The 21,596-nt window shown below is 36.4% G+C and overlaps 1 protein-coding gene across 1 annotated transcript; it reads right to left on the bottom strand.

The window, feature by feature from the left end:
- Positions 1 to 17,100: 17,100 nt before the first annotated feature.
- On the bottom strand, positions 17,101 to 17,679 carry LOC139196048 (uncharacterized). The gene has a single exon (XM_070821711.1). It carries the CDS (start codon positions 17,677 to 17,679, stop codon positions 17,101 to 17,103), a length of 579 nt encoding a protein of 192 aa, XP_070677812.1.
- Between the last annotated feature and the right edge of the window lie 3,917 nt (positions 17,680 to 21,596).

Here is a 21,596-nt window from a genome sequence, read left to right as displayed (position 1 = left end):
GGTACAGCCCCAGAAGACGAAGGCAATAAATGTCTTTGGAACAAACCCACAAACCTCTGATGATCAAGTAAAATATGACCATCAGATTCCTGCAGCTGGTCAAGCTTTCTCTTCATGTTTATAGCATAGTCATGTGCGAGCCTGTGCAACTGTTTATTCTCATGCTTGAGCCATCTGCTCTCCTGTTTGAGACTTATCACTTCAGCCGCCAATGATTCAACTTGGCGGGTTTGAGCAAATAGGCATTAGACCATATTAGACACAGAGCCTACACACTAAACACTGAGAGCCAGAGAATCCTTAACAGCCAACTCATCAGACCGTTTGGAAAGTAATTTGTTATCTTTAGGAATGAGAAGGTTCCTGGCCACCACCGCAGCGGTCATATCATTCTTCATCACAGAGTCCCCAACGGTAAAATGACCAGTAGGGGATAAGAAGGATGAGCGCCATATGTTGTCTTGAAAAGACATGGATGCCTCTTCATCAAAGTTCAAGTTAAAACGACGATTGGATGGGCCAGACATTCTCAAAAATGATGAAGGAGAAATGAGGTGCAATAAATCTCTTAAGTACAAAAATAAGGGGAAAATTCCTAAGCAATAACTCTCTGAATGTACTTCTTGCACACAATTGGTGCCCTTATAAAAGAAAGGGTAATAGGGCCGTTGGTTCAAAAATCGAAGAGGCACCACTCTCCACACGTAACTTCAGCTCCTCGAGTACCACAGATAACTTTGCGAAAAATCTCTGACAAAGTTTAGACACATAAATTTTGAAGGTCCAGATACCCTACTATTACCCACAAGGGTAAAGGAACAGCACCACTACTTGATAACTAAAAAATCCCTATGTGTGTCAACCTCCGTGCTCCGTAGCAAGGTAGACTGGCAAAAATGCCCAACATTTACTCACATTCAAGAAAACACTCCCAACAAGATTTCTTGCTCAAAAATCAAAGAGGCACCGCCATTTGAATCTCGAGAGCCAGACTCCCAAATCGAAGAGGCACCGCCATCTGAATCTCGAGAGCCAGACTCCTAACAGGATTACTTTCTAAAAAATCAAAGAGGCACCGCTCTCTGAATCTCAAGAGGCAGACTCCCAACAAGATTGCTTTCTCAAAAATCAAAGAGGCGTCGTTCTCTGAATCTCGAGAGCCAGATCCCTGACAGGAGTGCTTGTTTGAAAAACGAAGAGGCATCGCTCTCTGAACTTCGAGAGCCAGATTTCCTTGGATAACGCTTGTCTGCAATCTTCACACGCAACATCAGCTTTCCAGATACCACATACCACTTTTTCAAAGTGCTCTGACAAAGTTAAAACATGTGAAGCTTGTAGCTCCCACTACATTGCTACGACCAAGAAGGGTAAAAGAATAGCATTACTACTTGTTGTTGGGGAGACTACTATATATGTCGACCTTCATCCTCCACGGACAGGCAGACCTGCAAAAATGCTCAAACCTTCCTCATATTTGAGAGGGCACTCCCAACGAAGCCTTTCGAAATACTCAGCTTTCTTCCCCCCCAATAATACCTATACAAACCAACCACACTAGAGCAAGAGTATCTTATATCATCAGGGTCAAAAGCAAGAGTATCCCATATCATGCTTTTGCCCTGTCTTTTCCTTTGCCCTTGTTCTTACCTACAAGACAAGGAGAAAGAGAGCAATCAGTCAACACTTGGAATCAAGCTTCTAGTCAGGAACTGACTGCGTTGAACCCATTGCCTGATTACTTACCTGGCATTGCTCTCGAGTACTCATCTTCAACATCTTATGCTTCCAGAAAAGATACCACATCTGCCTGAGGAACAGATAGGGCAAGTGAGAAGGATACAAGGAAGCATGTGGAGACAAGTGCAATAGAACACTTGCCGATTCATCTATTACTTCGTCAACAGCAAAAGTATCCCATATCATCAAGGTCGAATGCACTCTTGATTTGATGGACTTATTTTGACCCTCAAATTCTTGAGTCGGCCTTATACTCTGGAGGAAACCAGAAAACCCTCCAGCCTAGTTCAAGAATAAGCTTGTGGAAAGTTAATTTTTCAAAAGCAAAAGTATCTTATATCGTCTCTTCTCCATTTGCTTCTCCTTATCCTTGTTGCCGTTTACGACACAAGAAGAAGGAGAACAATCAACTGGAAGCCGAAGTCGAACCTCCAATCCAGGTTGTTTGCTTGGAAGTTTGATTGCTTACCTTGTTTGTTACCTCTTTTGGTAAATCTCCTAGCTCGGCGACTTGAGGGACTTCTACTATAGGGTTTTGTATCGCACTTGACCAAGCCCTAAACTACAAGTAAGTTTTAAGTGAAATTGATACATTACCTTGTGCATCTTCATTGGTTAAAGATACCACCCCTGGATGGAGGAAAAGTACTTCCAGAGAAGATGCCACATCTACATATGAGATAGATAAGGCAAGTGAAAATGACACCACACTTCGGTACTTAGAATTTTCGTGATTACTCAATGGCTTGGATCTTACAAGTCCCCAACCGAGAATCTTCCCTCACTCGGGAACTTAGGGGAGCACTGTTTGTACCATACTTGACCAATCCTGAAACTACTGGGCACCGGTTAACGTTATACCGTTAAGGACCCAGAAGAGTTTCCTTCCAACTAGGAGGTCAATCACAGCGCGACACGTGTCGACATCAGAAGCCAATAAAAAAACGACACATGTCAATGTCAGAATGAAACTAGAAACTCTCTTCTATAAATAGAGATCATTCTCTCACAATATTTTCTAATGTCATTTGTACTAAATCATTCACTTGTACTCACTAAAGGAGAGTTTGAACCTATGTACTTGTGTAAACCCTTCACAATTAATGAGAACTCCTCTACTCCGTGGACGTAGCCAATCTGGGTGAACCACATACATCTTGTGTTTGCTTCCCTGTCTCTATCCATTTACATACTTATCCACACTAGTGACCAGAGCAATTTAGCGAAGGTCACAAAGTTGACATTTTCTGTTGTACCAAAGTCCTCACTGATTTTGTGTATCAACAAAAACGATAACAACTTAAATATTAAAACTACAACAACTTAGATATTAAAGATTACTAAAATAATGATCTTCATTGGATGTTGAAAACAACTCTTGTTAGGCTATAATTTCCCTCGTTTTCCTTTCAAAATATGCCTTACCCATTGGAGTATAATTCGTGGTGTCCTTTTCCATGTTCCTATCATCCATCTCTTCTTGTATTTGTTTTGCCCGTTCTTTGTGTCTCCAATTCCTTTCTTCCCTGGCAATGACATTTTGCTCCGCTATTATCATAATAAGGATGTCATTTCCTCTCAAAAGGCTAACTCCTCATTTTCCTTATTTCCTTCAATTTTCTAGCCTTATTTCGTCCCATAACCTTAGGTATGGAAGATTGACTAGAGACAGATTTTCTTCAATGTGTCACATCCTGGCCCGGGCCCCCACCACATCCAGGGTTCGACTCTTCCGTAGCATGATATTGTCTGTTTTGGGCCTCGACCACGCCCTCACAGTTTTGTTTTTGGGAACTCACACGAGAACTTCCTAGTGGGTCACCCATCATGGGATTGCTGTCTCGCGAACTAGCTTCACTTCGGAGTTTCGATGGACCCCGAAACCAGTGAGCTCCCAAAAGGCTTCATCGGTAGAGATGAGAATATACATATAAGGATTACAGGATCCACTCCCTTGGGCGATGTGGGATGTTACAACTCACCACATCCCGGGCTTGACTCCACCGTAACACGATATTGTCCGCTTTGGGCCCCAACCACGCCTTCACGATTTTGTTTCTGGGAACTCACACGAGTACTTCCCAGTGGGTCACCCATCTTGGGATTGCTCTCCCACGAACTTGCTTAACTTCGGAGTTCCGATGGAACTCGAAGCCAGTGAGCTCCTAAAATGCCTCATGCTAGGTAGATATGAGAATACACATATAAGACTTACAAGATCCACTCCCTTGGGCAATGTGGGATGTTACACAATGACATGAGATACTTCTTCATCCCCAACTGTATTTAGACCCAGCAGTTTCTTACACGACACGGTGACAAGACACGAAAATAACAGGTTTCGGGTCAACATGATAACTAATCGGGTCATTATCGGGTGACCCGTTAAGAACACGTTAATAACAAGTTCTTAATGGGTATACACGCGGGTAACTCGTTTTGACCCGTTAAGAAAAATATATTATAATTTTAAAGTTTAATTACTAAAAAATTTATTATAAAATACAATAGCCATATTGTATATATTGGTATATTCTATATTAAATATATATTTTTGTATTATTATTCTATATAAGTTAAAAAAAATTAAGTTTTATTCATTTATTTATTTTTATTATGAGAGTTTCTTATTATCATTAAAAGGATAAATTTTACTTAGCATGTTGTTGTCCAAAATTAAAATCAACTAGTATAGTATTAGTATAGGCAATAAGACATCCCGACAAGTATGAAAAATGTGAAAGAATATATAAACACTCGTGATTCATCATTCCTCCACGAGTAGACAATGACTACACTTACATTATTGTTTAGATTTTTAAAACACTCCAAACCGTCATGAATAGTGTTTTTTATTTGAGTGTAAAAGTAATAAAATTAATAATAATTATTGTAGAAGTGTAAGAAATGTAAAAAAAAAAAAAAAAAAAAAACAATAACTCGTAGTGAAAAGCTTTACAACTTTCGTGAAAGGGTCAACTTCGAAATCTAACACTATAATCCATAAGCCTTAAATTTGTATTTAACCGTCGATTGTCATTTAGGCTTTATTCTTTATATTGAATTTCATTTTTAAAATTTTCTTTTTTGAAAACATGATCTTCTGGGGGATGTAGGAAGATGAACGGTTCGGTTCTTTGATATCACGTCCCGATATTTACGGTTAATTGAAATATGAGTCGATGTTATATAGTTTGTAGAGACTTTATAAACACCAAGCAATATTTTCACTAACGGTTAAACTTTGAACATAATATCAACGATCCGAACCGTTCATCTTCCTATATCCTCTAATAAATCATGTTTTCAAAAAACAAAATCTGAAAAAACAAAATTTGGTGAGAAAAATGAAGCATAAATGTAAACAATAATCGACGGTTAAATTTTGATCTATCATTTATATGATTATAGTGGCACATTTCAAAGTTAAGCCCTTCACGAAAGTTGTAAAGCTTGTCATTACGAGCGTTTATATATTTTTTCTATATTTTTCACACTTCTACATTAATTGAAAAACTATTAAAGACTTTACTTAAACAATAGTCATAGGATAAATGAGAAGAGAGTGCTAATGTAGAAAGCCTCATTGAAAATATCATCAATATAACTCTTGAAGACAATATATCAAGCCAAAGTTCCAAAATCGTTTCCCATGGTGATTGATGAAAATTGAAGAGTTTGATTGTAAGAAAATGTGCAAGGTTCCAAATCTTGAAACATAACTCCCTTAATTTTGCAAATCTTTTGAACATTTGATATTTTGTAATGTTCTAATGTTTTTTTTTTTATTGTGCTATTAATTTGGGTATGTAAATATGTAATACTTGAAAGACAAATGCGTTTTTATGTTTTGAATGTGATAATATGGTATGTATATACTTATTATTATTATGTTTTCCATTTGATTATTTATTGGTTTAAAATATATTTTCCTTAACGGGTAACGGGTCGGGTCATATTATCTGTTAATATTATCGAGTCAATTTCGAGTCGGGTCATTTTACCTGTTTATTTTACCAGGTGTTACACGACACGACTCGTTAAGATATCAGGTATGACACGAAAATGACACGAATACGGGAAACACAACACGAATGCCACGTCTAACTGTATTACTAGAAACATTTCTAATCACCGGTGTAGAACCAAAATTTTCTTGAGGTGGATCTTGAAATAACGCCCACCATTTACAAATTTCCCAACAACCTTGATGAATAAAGGCTTTTTTCATGTCATCCATATACATTGCTCCGCTTAGTGTTCCTAGAAAAAATATTTACAAAAAAAAAGAAAAAAGGAATTAAATGTAATATAATTAAATATTTAAAAGAACTTGTGAAAACACTTACTTTGTCGTGTAGATTGGCTCCGCTAGCATGTCTTCTTTCGGCCATTATATGCCATTTGTTCAACCTTGGATGAAGTTATTTTTTCCATCATGAAGAACTTATGGGATTTGGTTGAGTGGTGCCTTCATAGAACTCATAGTGCTTTTTGGACGTACGAGTCCAAATGCCTTCACTTGGTTATGAAATACCCTTGATACTATCTTCCGAGACCCATCTATAAGCCTTGCAAAAAGCTTCATCTTCTTTTTGGGTCCAAGCCTTTCCTTTGGTTGAAGATGTGGCCATTTGAAAAAATATTGAAAATTTTAAATTTAGATTATTGGAAGATGTAAGAAAGAGGTGTATATGAAAAGAGTGTTTGAGGTGAATAGAATGTGAAGAATTGAAATAAAATGAGATAAGATAGTATGGAAGGATGAAAATGATGTGAGAGATGATGTAAAAATGGCATAAGTATTTATAGGGAAAAAAAAAGATTTTTAATTTTTTTTTATTTCATCCTTCAAAAAAAAAAAAAAGGCTCAACGACTACATGACGTCAACTAGCAATAGCTAGCTGATGTCAAGTAGTTGTTAGATGTTGACAGACTAGGCCTAACAAATGGGCTAGCTGGCTAACAATGCCCAACACGATAGCCAAAGGGCTGAAACTTAGGCTGGTTGGGTTGGGTTTCGGAGTTTGCTTTTGGCGAGAATCGAACCTAAGACCTCTCAAACCTCTCACTTATAAATGAAGAACAATACCACTAGACCGTAGTACTAAGTGGCCATTTTCCTCACTTAACTACCTAGAAGGGCCACTTAGTATTCCTCTTCACTTGTAAGTGAGAGGTCACATGTTTGATTCTTGCTTTTAGGTCGAGGTGAACTTGGGCTTTGAGAACGTCATCTTGTCTTCCTTGGCATGGGTTCGTAACAAGTCTTGGAATATCTTGAAAGAGTTAGCTTGTCTTAGAAAATACCTGGGTAACATTAACAGCTTGAAGATAGCATGAAAGATCAAGATAATTGATGTGAATTTAAACTAACCTAATAAATAGATTAATTCAACCCAAATTTACTTGCAAGTGCACAAATCAGTTGTGGTGGAAATATGTAAATACGAGATCGAATCCATCGAAGTTGATTTAACAATTTAATTCTATAACTATTACTTAACAAATTGAAATAAAGATTGGGTTTGTATCGAAGATTAATTAAAATTAACAATGATTAAACATAAATATGATTGAGAACAAATGTAAGAAAACACTAAGGCTTTGATTCCACCATCAATTGTCATACCCTAATATCCAATTGTCAACTCATGAATTATCAAATTAATGAAAACAACTTCTGTACACATGTCCGTGGTCAGGTACACATGCCAATAATTTCCCAAATAAATGTGAATTTTATCGTGGTCAGGCGTAAACTCAACTATTTCTACAGTCTTTATATCCATGGTCCGGTATACACAAACATGTAGAAATCCAATTAAGCACAGTGAGAAACAAATTAACCACTTATCAACTTGGTCATGTCAAACAAATAGCTAATTTTCTAAGAAGCCACACAAACCAATAGTCGTCAATGGTCATATCAAAATATAAGTTCATGATTCTCATTCACAAAGCATCGATAGAATCCAATTCATGGTCAGAAATAAATTCATATGCAAATAATTTCAATATCAAAATCCTAGGCTATGTTCAAGCACAAAGAACCCAATATCAAAATTGCAATTCCACTAGTGAATGAAAACTAATCATCAATCTGAAATTCAAAAATTGAACAATCAAATAATTAGAATAATCATAATTAGGGCTTCCTCTTAGCCTTAGCTAAGAGTTTAGAACCCCATGAACGAAGAATTCATCATAGTCCTATGGAAAATATGCATAAAATAAAACTTGGAAAGAACCGAATTGTTGGTGCTCTGCTACTGCTTTCTCTGTTTCACGCTAGAAAACCAAGGAGTCCAAGTCCCCTTGTTCCGCTGCTCTTCCTCCTTTTTATCCGCGCCTCTCTGTTCCAAGTTCTCTAAAAAATAGGAATCCAAATCAAGTTGAGATTCCTCTTTTTTAAGACATCTCCACGGCCTCACTTAAAAGCCAATCACCCCACCTTTTGGTCTTCAACCTAAGAATAAAATAACATTTAATTAAATGGATGAAACCAATGTAATTAGAAAGACTAAAACATATAGGATGTATTAAGACCATGTTAAATTCCACTTTTATCAATAAGCCTCATAATCCTTATAAATTACAAAACTAAAGTAATTTACTCCAAGTAATCATAATCAAGCACTAATAAATATAAATATAAGGGTAATAAATGTAATAATTATGTGTCCATCATATACCCCCAAACTTATATTTTGCTAGTCCTCGAGCAAAATAAAAGACACAACTAAAATCTGATCTTTCCAAACAACTCAGGGAGTCTACACACATGCATACCAAGAATAATAGAGTTTAACAACACATAGTGCTCAAACCTTACTCATAACCTTAAAACATAACATGCTTGAGTAAAAATAGCCAAAAGTTGATACAACACAAATGCAAGTGAGCTCAACATGCTTAACCCAACTTCAACCCTTAAACTCACAAGACATACGCTCAATTCACTCAAAGTGTTTAAGGTTAAGTATATACACTCAAAATATCATTACATGAAAGCTCTACCATAAGCTTGCAGATCGATCTAATCTCCACAAATAAAAAAGGGTAAATTACATAGTAGCCCTTCAGGTTTGAGGTCTATTGCAATCTTATACAACATCTTTAAAACATTTCACTTTCATACCTCAAGTACTATTTTATTTCAATTTCATACAACCGTTAAATTTTCCATCCATGGATCTGTTAAATGTTGACGTGGCTGCCAAATGTCTGCCACGTGGCAAATAAAATAATTTTTTATTTTTTTTTTAAAAAACCTGAAATTGGAAGAAGAAAAAAAAAAAAAAAAAGGGACCGAACCCAGAAGAAGGAGGAAGAAGAAGAAAGAGGAGGAAGAGGAGGAGGAGGAAGAAGAAGAAGAAGAAAAAAAAAAAGGGGTCCGAACCCAGAAGAAGGAGGAAGAAGAAGAAAGAGGAGGAGGACGAGGAGGAAGAAGAAGAAGAAGAAGAAAAAAAAAAAAGGGACCGAACCCAGAAAAAAGAGGAAGAAGAAGCAGAGAAGAAGAAAGAGGAGGAGGATGAGGAAGAAGAAGAAGAAGAAGAAGAAGAAGAAGAAGAAAAAAGAAGAAGAAAGGGACCGAACCCAGAAGAAGGAGGAAGAAGAAGAAGAGAAGAAGAAATAGGAGGGAGGAGAAAGAAGAAGAAGAAGAAAAAAAAGAAAAAAAAAAGAAAGGGGTCCGAACCTAGAAGAAGGAGGAAGAAGAAGAAAGAGGAGGAGGAGGAGGAGGAGGAAGAAGAAGAAGAAGAAGAAGAAGAAAAAAAAAAAAAAGGGACCGAACCCCGAAAAAGAAGAAGGAAGAAGAAGAAGAGAAGAAGAAAGAGGAGGAGGATGAGGAAGAAGAAGAAGAAGAAGAAGAAGAATAAAAAAGAAAAAAAGAAAAAAGAAAGGGACCGAACCCAGAAGAAGAAGGAGAAAGAAGAAGAAGAGAAGAAGAAAGAGGAGGAGGAGGGAGAAGAAGAAGAAGAAGAAGAAAAAAAAAAAAAAAAAAAAAAAAAAGGGTCCGAACCCAGAAGAAGAAGAAAGAGAAAGAGAAGAAGAAGAAAGAGAGAAAAAAAAGTGGCAGATATATATTTTTTTTAAATTAAAAAATTATTTTATTTGCCACGTGGCAGACATCTGGCAGCCACGTGTCATATATGTGGCAATCACGTCAGCATTTAACAGATCCATGAATGGAAAATCTAACGGTTGTATGAAATTGAAATAAAATAGTACTTGAGGTATGAAAGTGAAATGTTTTAAAGATGTTGTATAAGATTGCAATAGACCTCAAACCTGAGGGGCTACTATGTAATTTACCCAATAAAAAATTACTCTCCTTGGATCAAGTAGGTCTTTATCGAAGGTTGTAATAGAGGCTTACGGTGAATGGCTAAATAAATGAAAGGATTGGGATACAAAAATTCAAAGAAAATATTAGAGTGTTTCTAATTATCATAAGCACAAAACACGAATCACTCTAAAAAATAGCATCAACAAGCGTAACATCTTCAGTCTACTTTTCCTTCTTTCATATCAAATATTCTCTTATGCACAATACAAATTCTGTAAATCAAGAAAACAAAGACAGCAGCACATGTTGTTCTCTCATATCCTAGATTCATGTGAAAATAAGCACTTGACATCACCAATAGATTCGAGCTGCATTCATTACCCCTTATGCATGATGTATAGGACACAATATCACATCTTCTTCATTGAACCTTTTTTTTTTTTTTTTTTTTTTTTGAAATGTCACCACTTCCAACTTTCAACTCTTATTGAATAACATTAAAGTGCATACTTCTAGCCTTGATAACCAACCACCTTTGTCCATACATCCCTTTTATGCAAACAAATTGAGCTCCAACGAAACAATCCCTCTATCATTTCTTAGAACAATTAAGGGTAGGATATATAAATAAGGGTTAAGAATGGTAAGGAATTTGGCTCACAAAGAAAATGCTCAATTTAAGGCTCAAAAGGGCTAACTAGGGGTAATGTATATGACACTAGTATATATGGCAATGGTGGTAAAGTCCTAATGATGTAATACATGATACAAAGTCTTGGAAAGGTCTCAAACCAAGTTCTGGAGATGCAGAACATATAAGATTACACACATGAAAAGAACAAAAGTGTATGAACAATGCACACACTATATTTAGGCACAAAAGCTCACATGGGTGTGGGTTTTATTCAAGTTAAGCATGCTCAGCTTAATAAAATTTACATAATATCAACCAAAGGCTATTGTTCATCAAACCCATCATGCCAAAATAACGTTATAAAGTGAACAAAGTTAAAACCCCATATGTTACCATACTTTTTTCATTCAAGTCATACAAGTTATCAACTCAATTTTGTCATGGAAATTTGGAAAGCGACTCAAAGGAAAAGAGAAAGAAACATATAAAGAAATATTTTTAGGTTTTTAAGGTTTTTATTTGTTTTTTTCTTTTCAACTTTTAAAAACACCAAACTAAAATACCCTACCCCCAAACTTGAATCGAACATTGTCCTCAATGTTAAAAGATATGGAATAGGAGTATAAAACAAAGAAAGAAAGAAAAAAAGAAAAAAGAAAAAAGAAAAAAAAAAGAAAAAAGAAAAAGAGAACAAAAGAAAAGTCAGGGAACTTCCCTGTTTGTAAATGCAACTCTGTTTAGCAAAGCATCCAATGGATGTGAATGGTGCACGAATGATCAACTTTCACCCAAAGATGATGCGTCTCAGAGCATGCTCGTTGTTGTGGAAAAATTTGGGGATGACAACAATGACCAACTTAATCTCATCCAAACTGCAAGCAAACATGTTGCAGTACATCGCTTTGTTCGAATTTCCTTTGTCGAATTGGAATGGAGAGCCAGACTTGCAAATAGAACAAACATCAACGAGCAAATAAGCAGCAGCAGTGAAGCAATCTAATGGAAAAACTAATAGAAAATAAAACTTAAAGAAAGAGAACTAATGAAAAGAAATTGGGTTGCCTCCCAATAGCTCTAAGTTTACTGTCTTCAGCTAGACATGACAAGGAATCACTTCATATAAAATGGATCAGTCAAGAGAATTTTGACAGAGGCAAGTTCGGTTGGAGGTTCGAAGTATGGCTTTAATCTGTGACCATTGACTTTAAAAATAGTACCATTGGTAGGATTTTTAATCTCCACTGCTCCATGTTCAAACACCTGTAGCACAATGAAAGGTCCATACCACCGAGAACATAATTTCCCTGGAAAGAGACGCAAGCAAGAATTATACAATAACACTTTTTGATCAGGTGTGAAAGACTTGCAAAGAATAGATTTGTCATGGTATAACTTAGTCATATCTTTGTAAATCTTAGCATTTTCATATAAATCATTACGAAGCTCTTCCAATTCACTAAGTTGTAACTGCCTTTAAGAACTAGCCTTTTTCATGTCAAAGTTGAAGGTTTTTATAGCCCAATATGCAAGATGTTCTAGCTCAACAGGTAGGGGACAAGCTTTCCCATAAACAAGCCTATATGGAGACATGCCAATAGGAGTTTTGAAAGCGGTTTGATAATCCCAAAGTGCATCATCCAACCTTTGAGACCAATCCTTACGATTGATGCGAAAATTATCTTAACACACAAATTTAACCATCTTTTGACAATTGTAGTACAAATATAAGTAGGCATCGTTCTGGACCGGGGATTAGGAGGGCTTGCTAATAACCTCTAAACTGACTCAAAAACATAAAACTAAACTTAAAACCACTTAACAAGACTCACAAGACTTAAAGCAAACATAAAATACTCAAAACAGCTTAAAATAACCAAATAAACTTAAACTAGACACTAGGAATGACTTTGGACGAAAATTGACTTTTACTTGAATCAAAACACTTAAAAACACAAACTAAAATAGATTTGAAACACTTTGAAACAAGAAACTAAAATGGGGGTTTTGATTTGGATGAAGTTGAAACAAACAAACAAGTATGAAAAACTAGACAAATTGTAAAACAAATGTGAGAAATAAGATGATGGATGGGATAGCTAGAGGCTTTTTCTCCACACATGACATGTATGCAAATAACTCAATTTCCAGTTACTACTTCATTGAATTATGAATGACAATGCTCCAAATTAACTGTGACATCACTAGTTAACTCTCAGATTTTCCTTGTTTTATTGGATTGGATGACATCATTCGACAACCCAAAACATTATTCTAAAGTTCCCTACATGACATCATAATAGAGATACAATCAAAGATCATTACGTTTAATGAAAATCATAAGCATTGACAAAGCACTTGCAACTATGACATCATGTCACTCATGCTAGGAATTCAACTTAACGTGATCGTTTATAAGCGACCTTCACTACATGTGAATATAAGTTTGTAACGATTATGTGAAACTTCCTTATATTCTAGCAACGGATTTATGCATGCCAATTAAGTGTCGACCCTTAATTAACAAATACAAATAAGTTATCAATCAAATAGTTAAGCCAATTGCATTCATGATTCAAGAGTTCATAACTAGAATTTATCAAATTATATTGCACACATAATCATGGCTTTGAAATCACCCCTAGCCAAGAAGGGTTTAGCCACTCATATTTACAATAAAACGAAAGGAAATGAATTTAAACATTAGAAACAAAAGAAAGAAAACACCTAAACGCTCCAATGATCCAAGTTGGATAGCAAGCACGTCCAAGCACTTTCCTTCCCTTCCTTTGCTACGGCACAAGATGTTGGTGAGTGTTTGAAGGTTTGTTTGTATGGAGGAATTGATGTGTTTGGATGAAGGTTGTGTTGAAAATGGGAGTGAATGATCTAACAAAGTATGAACTAAATTTATGTTACACACACTTCCGTTTATAGAGGAAGTGCATGGCAATGGAGGGGAACATGGAGTGGTGTAGCAATTGAGTGCAATGATGCATGAAATCTGAAATGATGGAGGGAACAAGGAATGGTGTAGCAATTAAGTGCAATGATTCAATGTAATGATGCATGAATCTGAAATGATGGAGGGAACAAGCAATGGTGTAGCAATTGAGTGCAATGATTCAATGTAATGATGCATGAAATCTGAAATGATTCAAAGGTGAAAGTGAAGTGATGATGCAAAGCATGGGGGTAAAATAGAGTGGTGTTGCAGCTAGGGAACATGAATGATTGTGCACATGGTAGAGAAAGGAAATGGAGGTGGAATGATGCAACAAATGAGTCAATGGAGGGAACATGGATGATGATGCACGGCATAGGAATGCAAAGGGAGTGCAATGGTGGTGCATGGCAATGATGGAAAGGTGAATGATAGAGTGACACCCCTTTGTGGCTGAGCTCTTTGTCCTTTTTACATTAATTCTTCTTTCTCTTTAACACATTCCTAGCTTCTTTAGTCTTCAATTTCGTCCATCCACCTTGCTCCATGCATGTGCTATTCATTCCAAGCCCAAAACTGCTCCAAAATGCACCAAAATGCATCTTATTGCTTCATAAGGCCTATGGACCTACAAACACACGAAAATAGCTTAAAATACATAATTAACTAAGAAATAAAAACATAAATGCATGAGAACAAGCTAACTCAGTCGCATAAATATGCTCCTATCAACGATCTGGGCGAACAGTTTTCTCTAAGATTTGTTTAATCTCGCGATTAGAAACTTCAACCTGGCCGCTGCTTTAAGGATGATAAGGTGTGGCAACTTTATGAGTTATTGAATACTTTTTCATCAATGATTCGAATGGATTATTGCAGAAATGAGTACCACCATCATTGATTATAGCTCGAGGAGTGCCAAATCGAGAGAAAATATTAGCTTTAAGGAACCGAACCACAACAGCATGATCATTTGTTTAGGTCGCAACCGCCTCAACCCATTTTGACACGTAATCGACAGCCACTAAAATGTAGAGATTGCCAAATGATGGAGGAAATGGGCCTATAAAATCAATACCCCACACATCAAATAATTCGACAACAAGAATATTGCTTAAGGGCATCATGTTCTGATGAGATATATTTCCCATTCGTTGATAACGGTCACATGAAGAGCAATATACATGTGAATCACGAAAGATAGTAGGCCAATAGAAACCCGATTGAAGAACTTTTGCAGCTATCTTTTTGGCACTAAAATGCCCACCACATGCATGACTATGGCAGAAAGAGAGAATGCTCTGATCCTTATGATCAGGAATGCATCTTCAAATTACTTGGTCAGAACAATGCTTGAAAAGATAAGGGTCATCCTAAAAGAAGTGCTTAACCTCTGATAAAAACTTAGATCGATCTTGCTTATTCTAATTATCAGGAATTGCACCAGTTGTAAGATAGTTAACGATATCAACGTACCAAGGTAATTGCGAAATTGAAAATAATTGCTCGTCCGGAAAAGATTCATTCAATGAAACTTGATCGTCAACATGGTCTGTAATAATTCGAGACAAATGATATGCAACGACATTTTCTGAACCCTTCTTATCTCTAATTTCAAGGTCGAATTCTTGTAACAACAACACCCAGCTGATCAAACGAGGTTTTGCATCTTTTTTGGACATTAGATGCTTCAATGCGGAATGATCCGTGTAAAATATGACTTTGGAACCAATTAGATATGAACAAAACTTATCTAATGCAAAGACCACAACCAACAACTCTTTCTCTATACTAGAGTAATTAATTTGAGCATCGTTTAAACTTCGACTGGCATAATAAATGACTGATGGAAGCTTGTTCAACCGTTGTCCTAAAATAGCATCAACAACAAAATCAGATGTATCGCACATAAGTTCAAAGGGCTGAGACCAATCCGGAAGCTGAATAATTGGTGCAGACGTCAACCAATGCTTAAGCTTAGTGAAAGCTTCCATACAAGCATCATCAAAGATAAACGCAGTGTTCTTGGCAAGTAAACTGCAGAGAGGTCGAGAAAGTTTGCTAAAATCTTTGATAAACCTTTTATAAAATCTCGTGTGGCCTAGAAACGATCAAATAGCTTTTACCGATTTCGAAGGAGGAAGACCAACAATTAAATCAACCTTTACTTTGTCTACTTCAATACCTTTACTAGAAATCACAGGGGCAAGAACAATTCCTCGAGTAACCATGAAATGGCACTTTTCCCAGTTTAATACAAGATTGGTCTGCTCACATTTGTCAAGAACAAGAGATAAATGATATAAACAATCATCAAATGAAGACCCAAAAACAGAGAAGTCATCCATGAAAACCTCCAAAAAACGCTCAACCATATCAGAAAATATACTCATCATGCATTGTTGAAATGTAGCTGGAACATTACATAACCCAAATGGCATTCTTCGGTAAGCAAATGTACCATAAGGACAAGTAAATGTAGTTTTCTCTTGGTCCTCGGGAGCGATGGTATTTTGATTATATCCAGAGTAACCATCTAAGAAACAATAATGGCTATGACCAGCCAAACGCTCAAGCATTTGATCAATGAATGGGAGAGGAAAATGGTCTTTTTTGGTGTCATCATTAATTTTTCTGTAATCAGTGCAAACACGCTAACCAATGGTCATTCGGGTAGGAACAAGCTCTTCTTTATCATTCTTCACCACTGTAATTCTAGATCTTTTAGGGACAATTTGAACTGGACTAACCCATATGCTGTCAGAGATGGGATAAATAACACCAACATCCAATCATTTCAATACCTCAGCTCGAACAACCTTTTTCATATATGGATTTAATCTTCTCTGTGATTGGTAGATAGGCTTGGAATTCTCCTTAAGATGAATGCGGTGCATACACATACTAGGGCTAATACCTTTTATATCCACAACAGTCCATCCCAAACTCGTCGTATGTTTTGCTAGAACTTCCATCAATTGTTTTTCTTGCATACTTGTCAAATCATAAGCAATGATGACTGGTAGAGACTCAGAAGGACCCAAAAATGCATACTTCAAATTAGATGGTAATTACTTGAGCTCAAGCGATGGTGGTTTCTCAATCGATGGAACTAATTTTGACTTGGAAGGAATAAGTGGTTCAAATTGAGATTTCCACTTATTAACATTCATAACAGGGGTAGCATCAAGAATTCCATTGATCATGTTAACCTCGTTGTCTTGATCAAAGTCCATGCCAAAATGAGTCAAGCATGTCTTGAGAGAGTCATCCAAAGATGTTTGCAAAAATGAATCATGAGTAAATATTTCAATCATACAAACAGCCAAGGAATCAAGAGAATCAGGACCTTGTCGGCTTGCTTTAAATATGTTGAATTCAGCCTTGATATCACCAACTCCTAACGTCAACAGCCCACTTCTATAATGAATAACGGCATCCACAGTAGCCAAGAACGTCCGTCCAAGAATAATAGGAATTTCATTGTTGGGATTTTAGACAGAAACTGTGTCTAAAATAACAAAATCAGCATCAAAAGTGAACTTTCCAACTTGTACCAACACATCCTCAACAATTCCACGGGGAGTTTTGATTGATCTATCTGCAAGTTGCAGTGTAATGGAGGTTGGTTTCAGATCACCAAGCCCTAATTGCAGAAAAACAGAATAAGGCAACAGGTTGACACTTGCTCCTAGATCAAGCAACGCCTTTTCGAAAGTATGATCACCAATAGTACATGTGACAGTAGGGCAACCAGGATCTTTATATTTCTGCGAGAATTTTCGAGTGATTACCGAATTAAACCGTCTAGCAAGAAATACTTTCTTATGAACATTTGACTTACGTTTTGGCGTACAAAGCTCCTTGACAAATTTAACATACGCAGGGACTTGATCAATTGCATCTAACAAAGGAATAGAAATTTGCACTTGTTTGAATAACTCCAAAATCTCCTTGTAATTTGAATTCTTCTTGGATGATGTCAATCTTTGAGGAAACGGAACTCTAGGCACATGAGATATGGGTAGATCAAATTTGTTTGAAGAAGGGATTGTGTACTTTTTAGAAGTCATTTGACTGTAGGATAGATTTTTTTTCACCCTTCTCATCATCGTTGTCTAGAGAATCAGAATTTTCATCACTCTTAGACACGACCACCTCGTTATCTACTTGTTTACCACTTCTAAGAGATATAATTGAATTAACTTATTCATGGCCCTTTGGATTGGTCACCGGCTGGCTTGGAAACTTATCGTGTTGCCTCACTTATTGCATCAGCGAGCTGTCTTACTTGAGTTTGTAACTTCTTAAGTGAAGCTTGAGTAATCTGAATAGAAGCCTGAGTTTGTTGCTGGAAAGTTTGAGTGCTTTGTTGATATGCAAGTGGACTTTGTGTAAGGGCAGCTATACTATCTTCCAAAGATGACTTCTTAGATTTAGAAAAACCAGTTGCAATCCCTTGAGGCTTTACATTACCTTGTGTAGGGTTTAATATATTTCGCTGATTTGCATAACTGAAATTAGGGTGATCCCTCCATCCTGGATTATATGTATTTGAGTATGGATTATGCTTCAAAGATTACCCTTCTTGTCCAACAAAATTGACTTGCTCTTTATCAGAAAAAGAAGTTATCAGACAAGTATTAGTAGCATGATCATTTTCTGAACAGATTGCACATACATCAGACTTGAGAACTTGTTGAGAACTCTGAGGTGATAAAGTCTTGATTAGTGCTTCAATATTCTTGTTCGTGGAAGCCATCTCCACTTGTAGACACCGTTAGCACTTATTGCATATGCACTCATTTTTGCCTAGCGTCCCCTTGTATTAAATTGCTGCGAATTCTCTACAAGTTCCTCGTACATTTCAATTGCTTCCGTATAACTCATCTTCATTAACATACCTTTGCAAGTGGAATCCACAATGGCTTTATTCGAATTATTTAATCCCTCATAAAATGCTTGTACCTGTTCATCTCCAGGCAGATTATGATTAGGACAATTGACAAGCAATTTATTAAAGTGGACAATTGAATCGCGATCTCTTTGAACGAAGGATTGAATCTCTCTTTTCAATTGTTTTTTCATGTGTGTAGGGAAAAAAACTTCTTTATGAACTTTTTAGCCAATTGTCCCCAAGCAGTGATGGAATTGGCAGGTAATGAACACAACCACTTTTTGGCATCCCCTTTTAAAGAAAAAGGAAATAAAAGCAATTTAATCTCATCGGCACTAAGTCACCTAATGTGCTGCGTTTTGCATATGTCGAAGAACTCTTGAATGTGTGCATAAGGATCTTCTTTTAGAGATTCTCCATTGAAGTGAGGAAGCATATTGAGCAGCTGAGGAGATAACATACAAGTTCCGTCAATATTAGGTTGGAATGCAATGCACGAGGGCTAATCCAAGTCCTGGGGGTCAAAAGAATCCCTCATCGGCCTTCTAAACGGCACAATTTCCCGATCTTGCGCGGCCATCTCTGATTCTTTTTTAGAAGTTGGTGGAGTTTCGAGCACCTCTCCTTGAGATAAATATTTCCGTTGATGGTTTTGTAAAGTCCGCTCAAGTTCGTGATCAATAGGAATAAGTGCTAGATTGAGTGATTGATGTCCTTGCATCTACCAGAATAGAACAAAACTGAACAGTACCTAAAAAAAAAAAACAAAACTTAAGAAAGAAGAACACACGGAAGAAAGCATAAAAGAAAAATCACTAACAAATAAAATTCTAAACTAACTATGATAAGCAACAAATAAAGTTTAAATTAGAAAAAGCAATCCCCGGCGGCAACGGCGCCAACAACTTGATGTGAATTTAAACTAACCTAATAAATAGATTAATTCAACCCAAATTTACTCGCAAGTGCACAAATTAGTTGTAGTGGAAATATGTAAATACAAGATCGAATCCACCGGAGTTGATTTAACAATTTAATCCTATAACTATTACTTAACAAATTGAAATAAAGATTGGGTTTGTATCGAAGATTAATTAAAATTAACAATGATGAAACAGAAATATGATTGAGAACAAATGTAAGAAAACACTAAGGCTTTGATTCCACCACTAATTGTCGTACCCTAATATCCAATTGTCAACTCATGAATTATCAAATTAATGAAAACAACTTATGTACACATGTCCGTGGTCACGTACACATGCCTATAATTTCCCAAATAGATGTGAATTTTACCGTGGTCAGGCTTAAACTCAACTATTTCTATAGTCTCTATATCCATGGTCCGGTATACACAAACATGTAGAAATCCAATTAAGCACAGTGAGAAACAAAATTAACCACTTATCAACTTGGTCACGTCAAACAAATAGCTAATTTTCTAAGAAGCCACACAAACCAATATTCGTCAACGGTCATATCAAAATATAAGTTCATGATTCTCATTCACAAAGCATCGATAGAATCCAATTCATGGTCAGAAATAAATTCATATGCAAATAATTTCAATATCAAAATCCTAGGCTATGTTCAAGCACAAAGAACCCAATATCAAAATTGCAATTCCACTAGTGAATGAAAACTAATCATCAATCTGAAATTCAAAAATTGAACAATCAAATAATTAGAGTAATCATAATTAGGGCTTCCTCTTAGCCTTAGTTAAGAGTTTAGAACCCCATGAACAAAGAATTCATCGTAGTCTTATGGAAAATATGCATAAAATAAAACTTGGAAAGAACCGAATTGCTGGTGCTCTGCTACTGCCTTCTCTGTTTCACGCCAGAAAACCAAGAAGTCGGAGTCCCCTTGTTCTGCTGCTCTTCTTCCTTTTTATCCGTGCCTCTCTGTTCCAAGTTCTCTAAAAAATAGGAATCCAAATCAAGTTGAGATTCCTCTTTTTTAAGACATCTCCACGGCCTCACTTAAAAGCCATTGATTGGAATTTGGTTTTTGGGCCACATAAGTAAAAAAGAATCACCCCACCTTTTGGTCTTTAACCTAAGAATAAAATAACATTTAATTAAATGGATGAAGCCAATGTAATTAGGAAGACTAAAACAAATAGGATGTATTAAGACAATGTTAAATTCCACTTTTATCAATAAGCCTCATAATCCTTATAAATTACAAAACTTAATCCAAATAATCAGAATCAAGCACTAATAAATGTAAATATAAGGGTAATAAATGTAAGAATTATGTGTCCATCAATAATGACTTACTCAAGTAAAGCGTGGTGTGGAAGTTAGAAGGTTATCAATTTACATGAGAGAGAGAAGGTTGGCATGGTTGCATGGCATTCATAGCTGCATGTTTTGGGCTTTCCTAGGGTGTTAGCAAGGCTTCTAATGGTTAAGATGTTTGATAGAAGGCTTGTAGAAATTGCCAAGGTTGCATGAATGGTGATGCTTGAGACTTGGGATATGCTTCTGGACTAAAATGGAACTTTCTGGGCTTTTTCCTAGGTGGTTATCTCTCACTACATTTTCTTTATCTCATCATCTCGGTTAATCTGAATCCCCTTCTAATGACTTCTTTCCCTCCTTATGTAAGTGAAGACTTCTTTTCTAGGTTTCAAAGGAATATCCCTATGTGGCTTGGTTGTCCTCTCCTTTCTCCCTAACTATCATATTATTTCCATTTTGGTGTAAACTAGTTGCACTGTTAAGACCTGCAAATTTCTATTTTCGAGGCGCAACTTTCCCAAGGCAGTCTTCTGCATTCGCTAAATTTGGTAGCGCGCTTCATAGCTTTTATGCGTTGGCTATCTGTGCAGGCTGAGAATGGAAAGTCAGCATTAAATGCTTACCTTGTTGGGTTTAACATTCATTTAATGCAAGAATCAGTTTAATCCTAACCAAGGGGGTTGGCTTGCTAGGAAAAGGGATAAACTAGGCTAGTTCTCTCTCAATGATGCATGCGTGAAATACAAAGGATATGGGCTTACATGTGTTGGCTCCTAAGCAACTCAAAGTCTTCCATGCCCCGATTCCACATAGGCCCGATAACCTTCTGTAACCATCCACACCA

The sequence above is a fragment of the Malus domestica genome, chromosome 05 (genome assembly GCF_042453785.1).
Source record: "Malus domestica chromosome 05, GDT2T_hap1".
NCBI classification, from domain to species: domain Eukaryota; kingdom Viridiplantae; phylum Streptophyta; class Magnoliopsida; order Rosales; family Rosaceae; genus Malus; species Malus domestica.
This window is presented reverse-complemented; position numbering and strand designations above follow the sequence as displayed.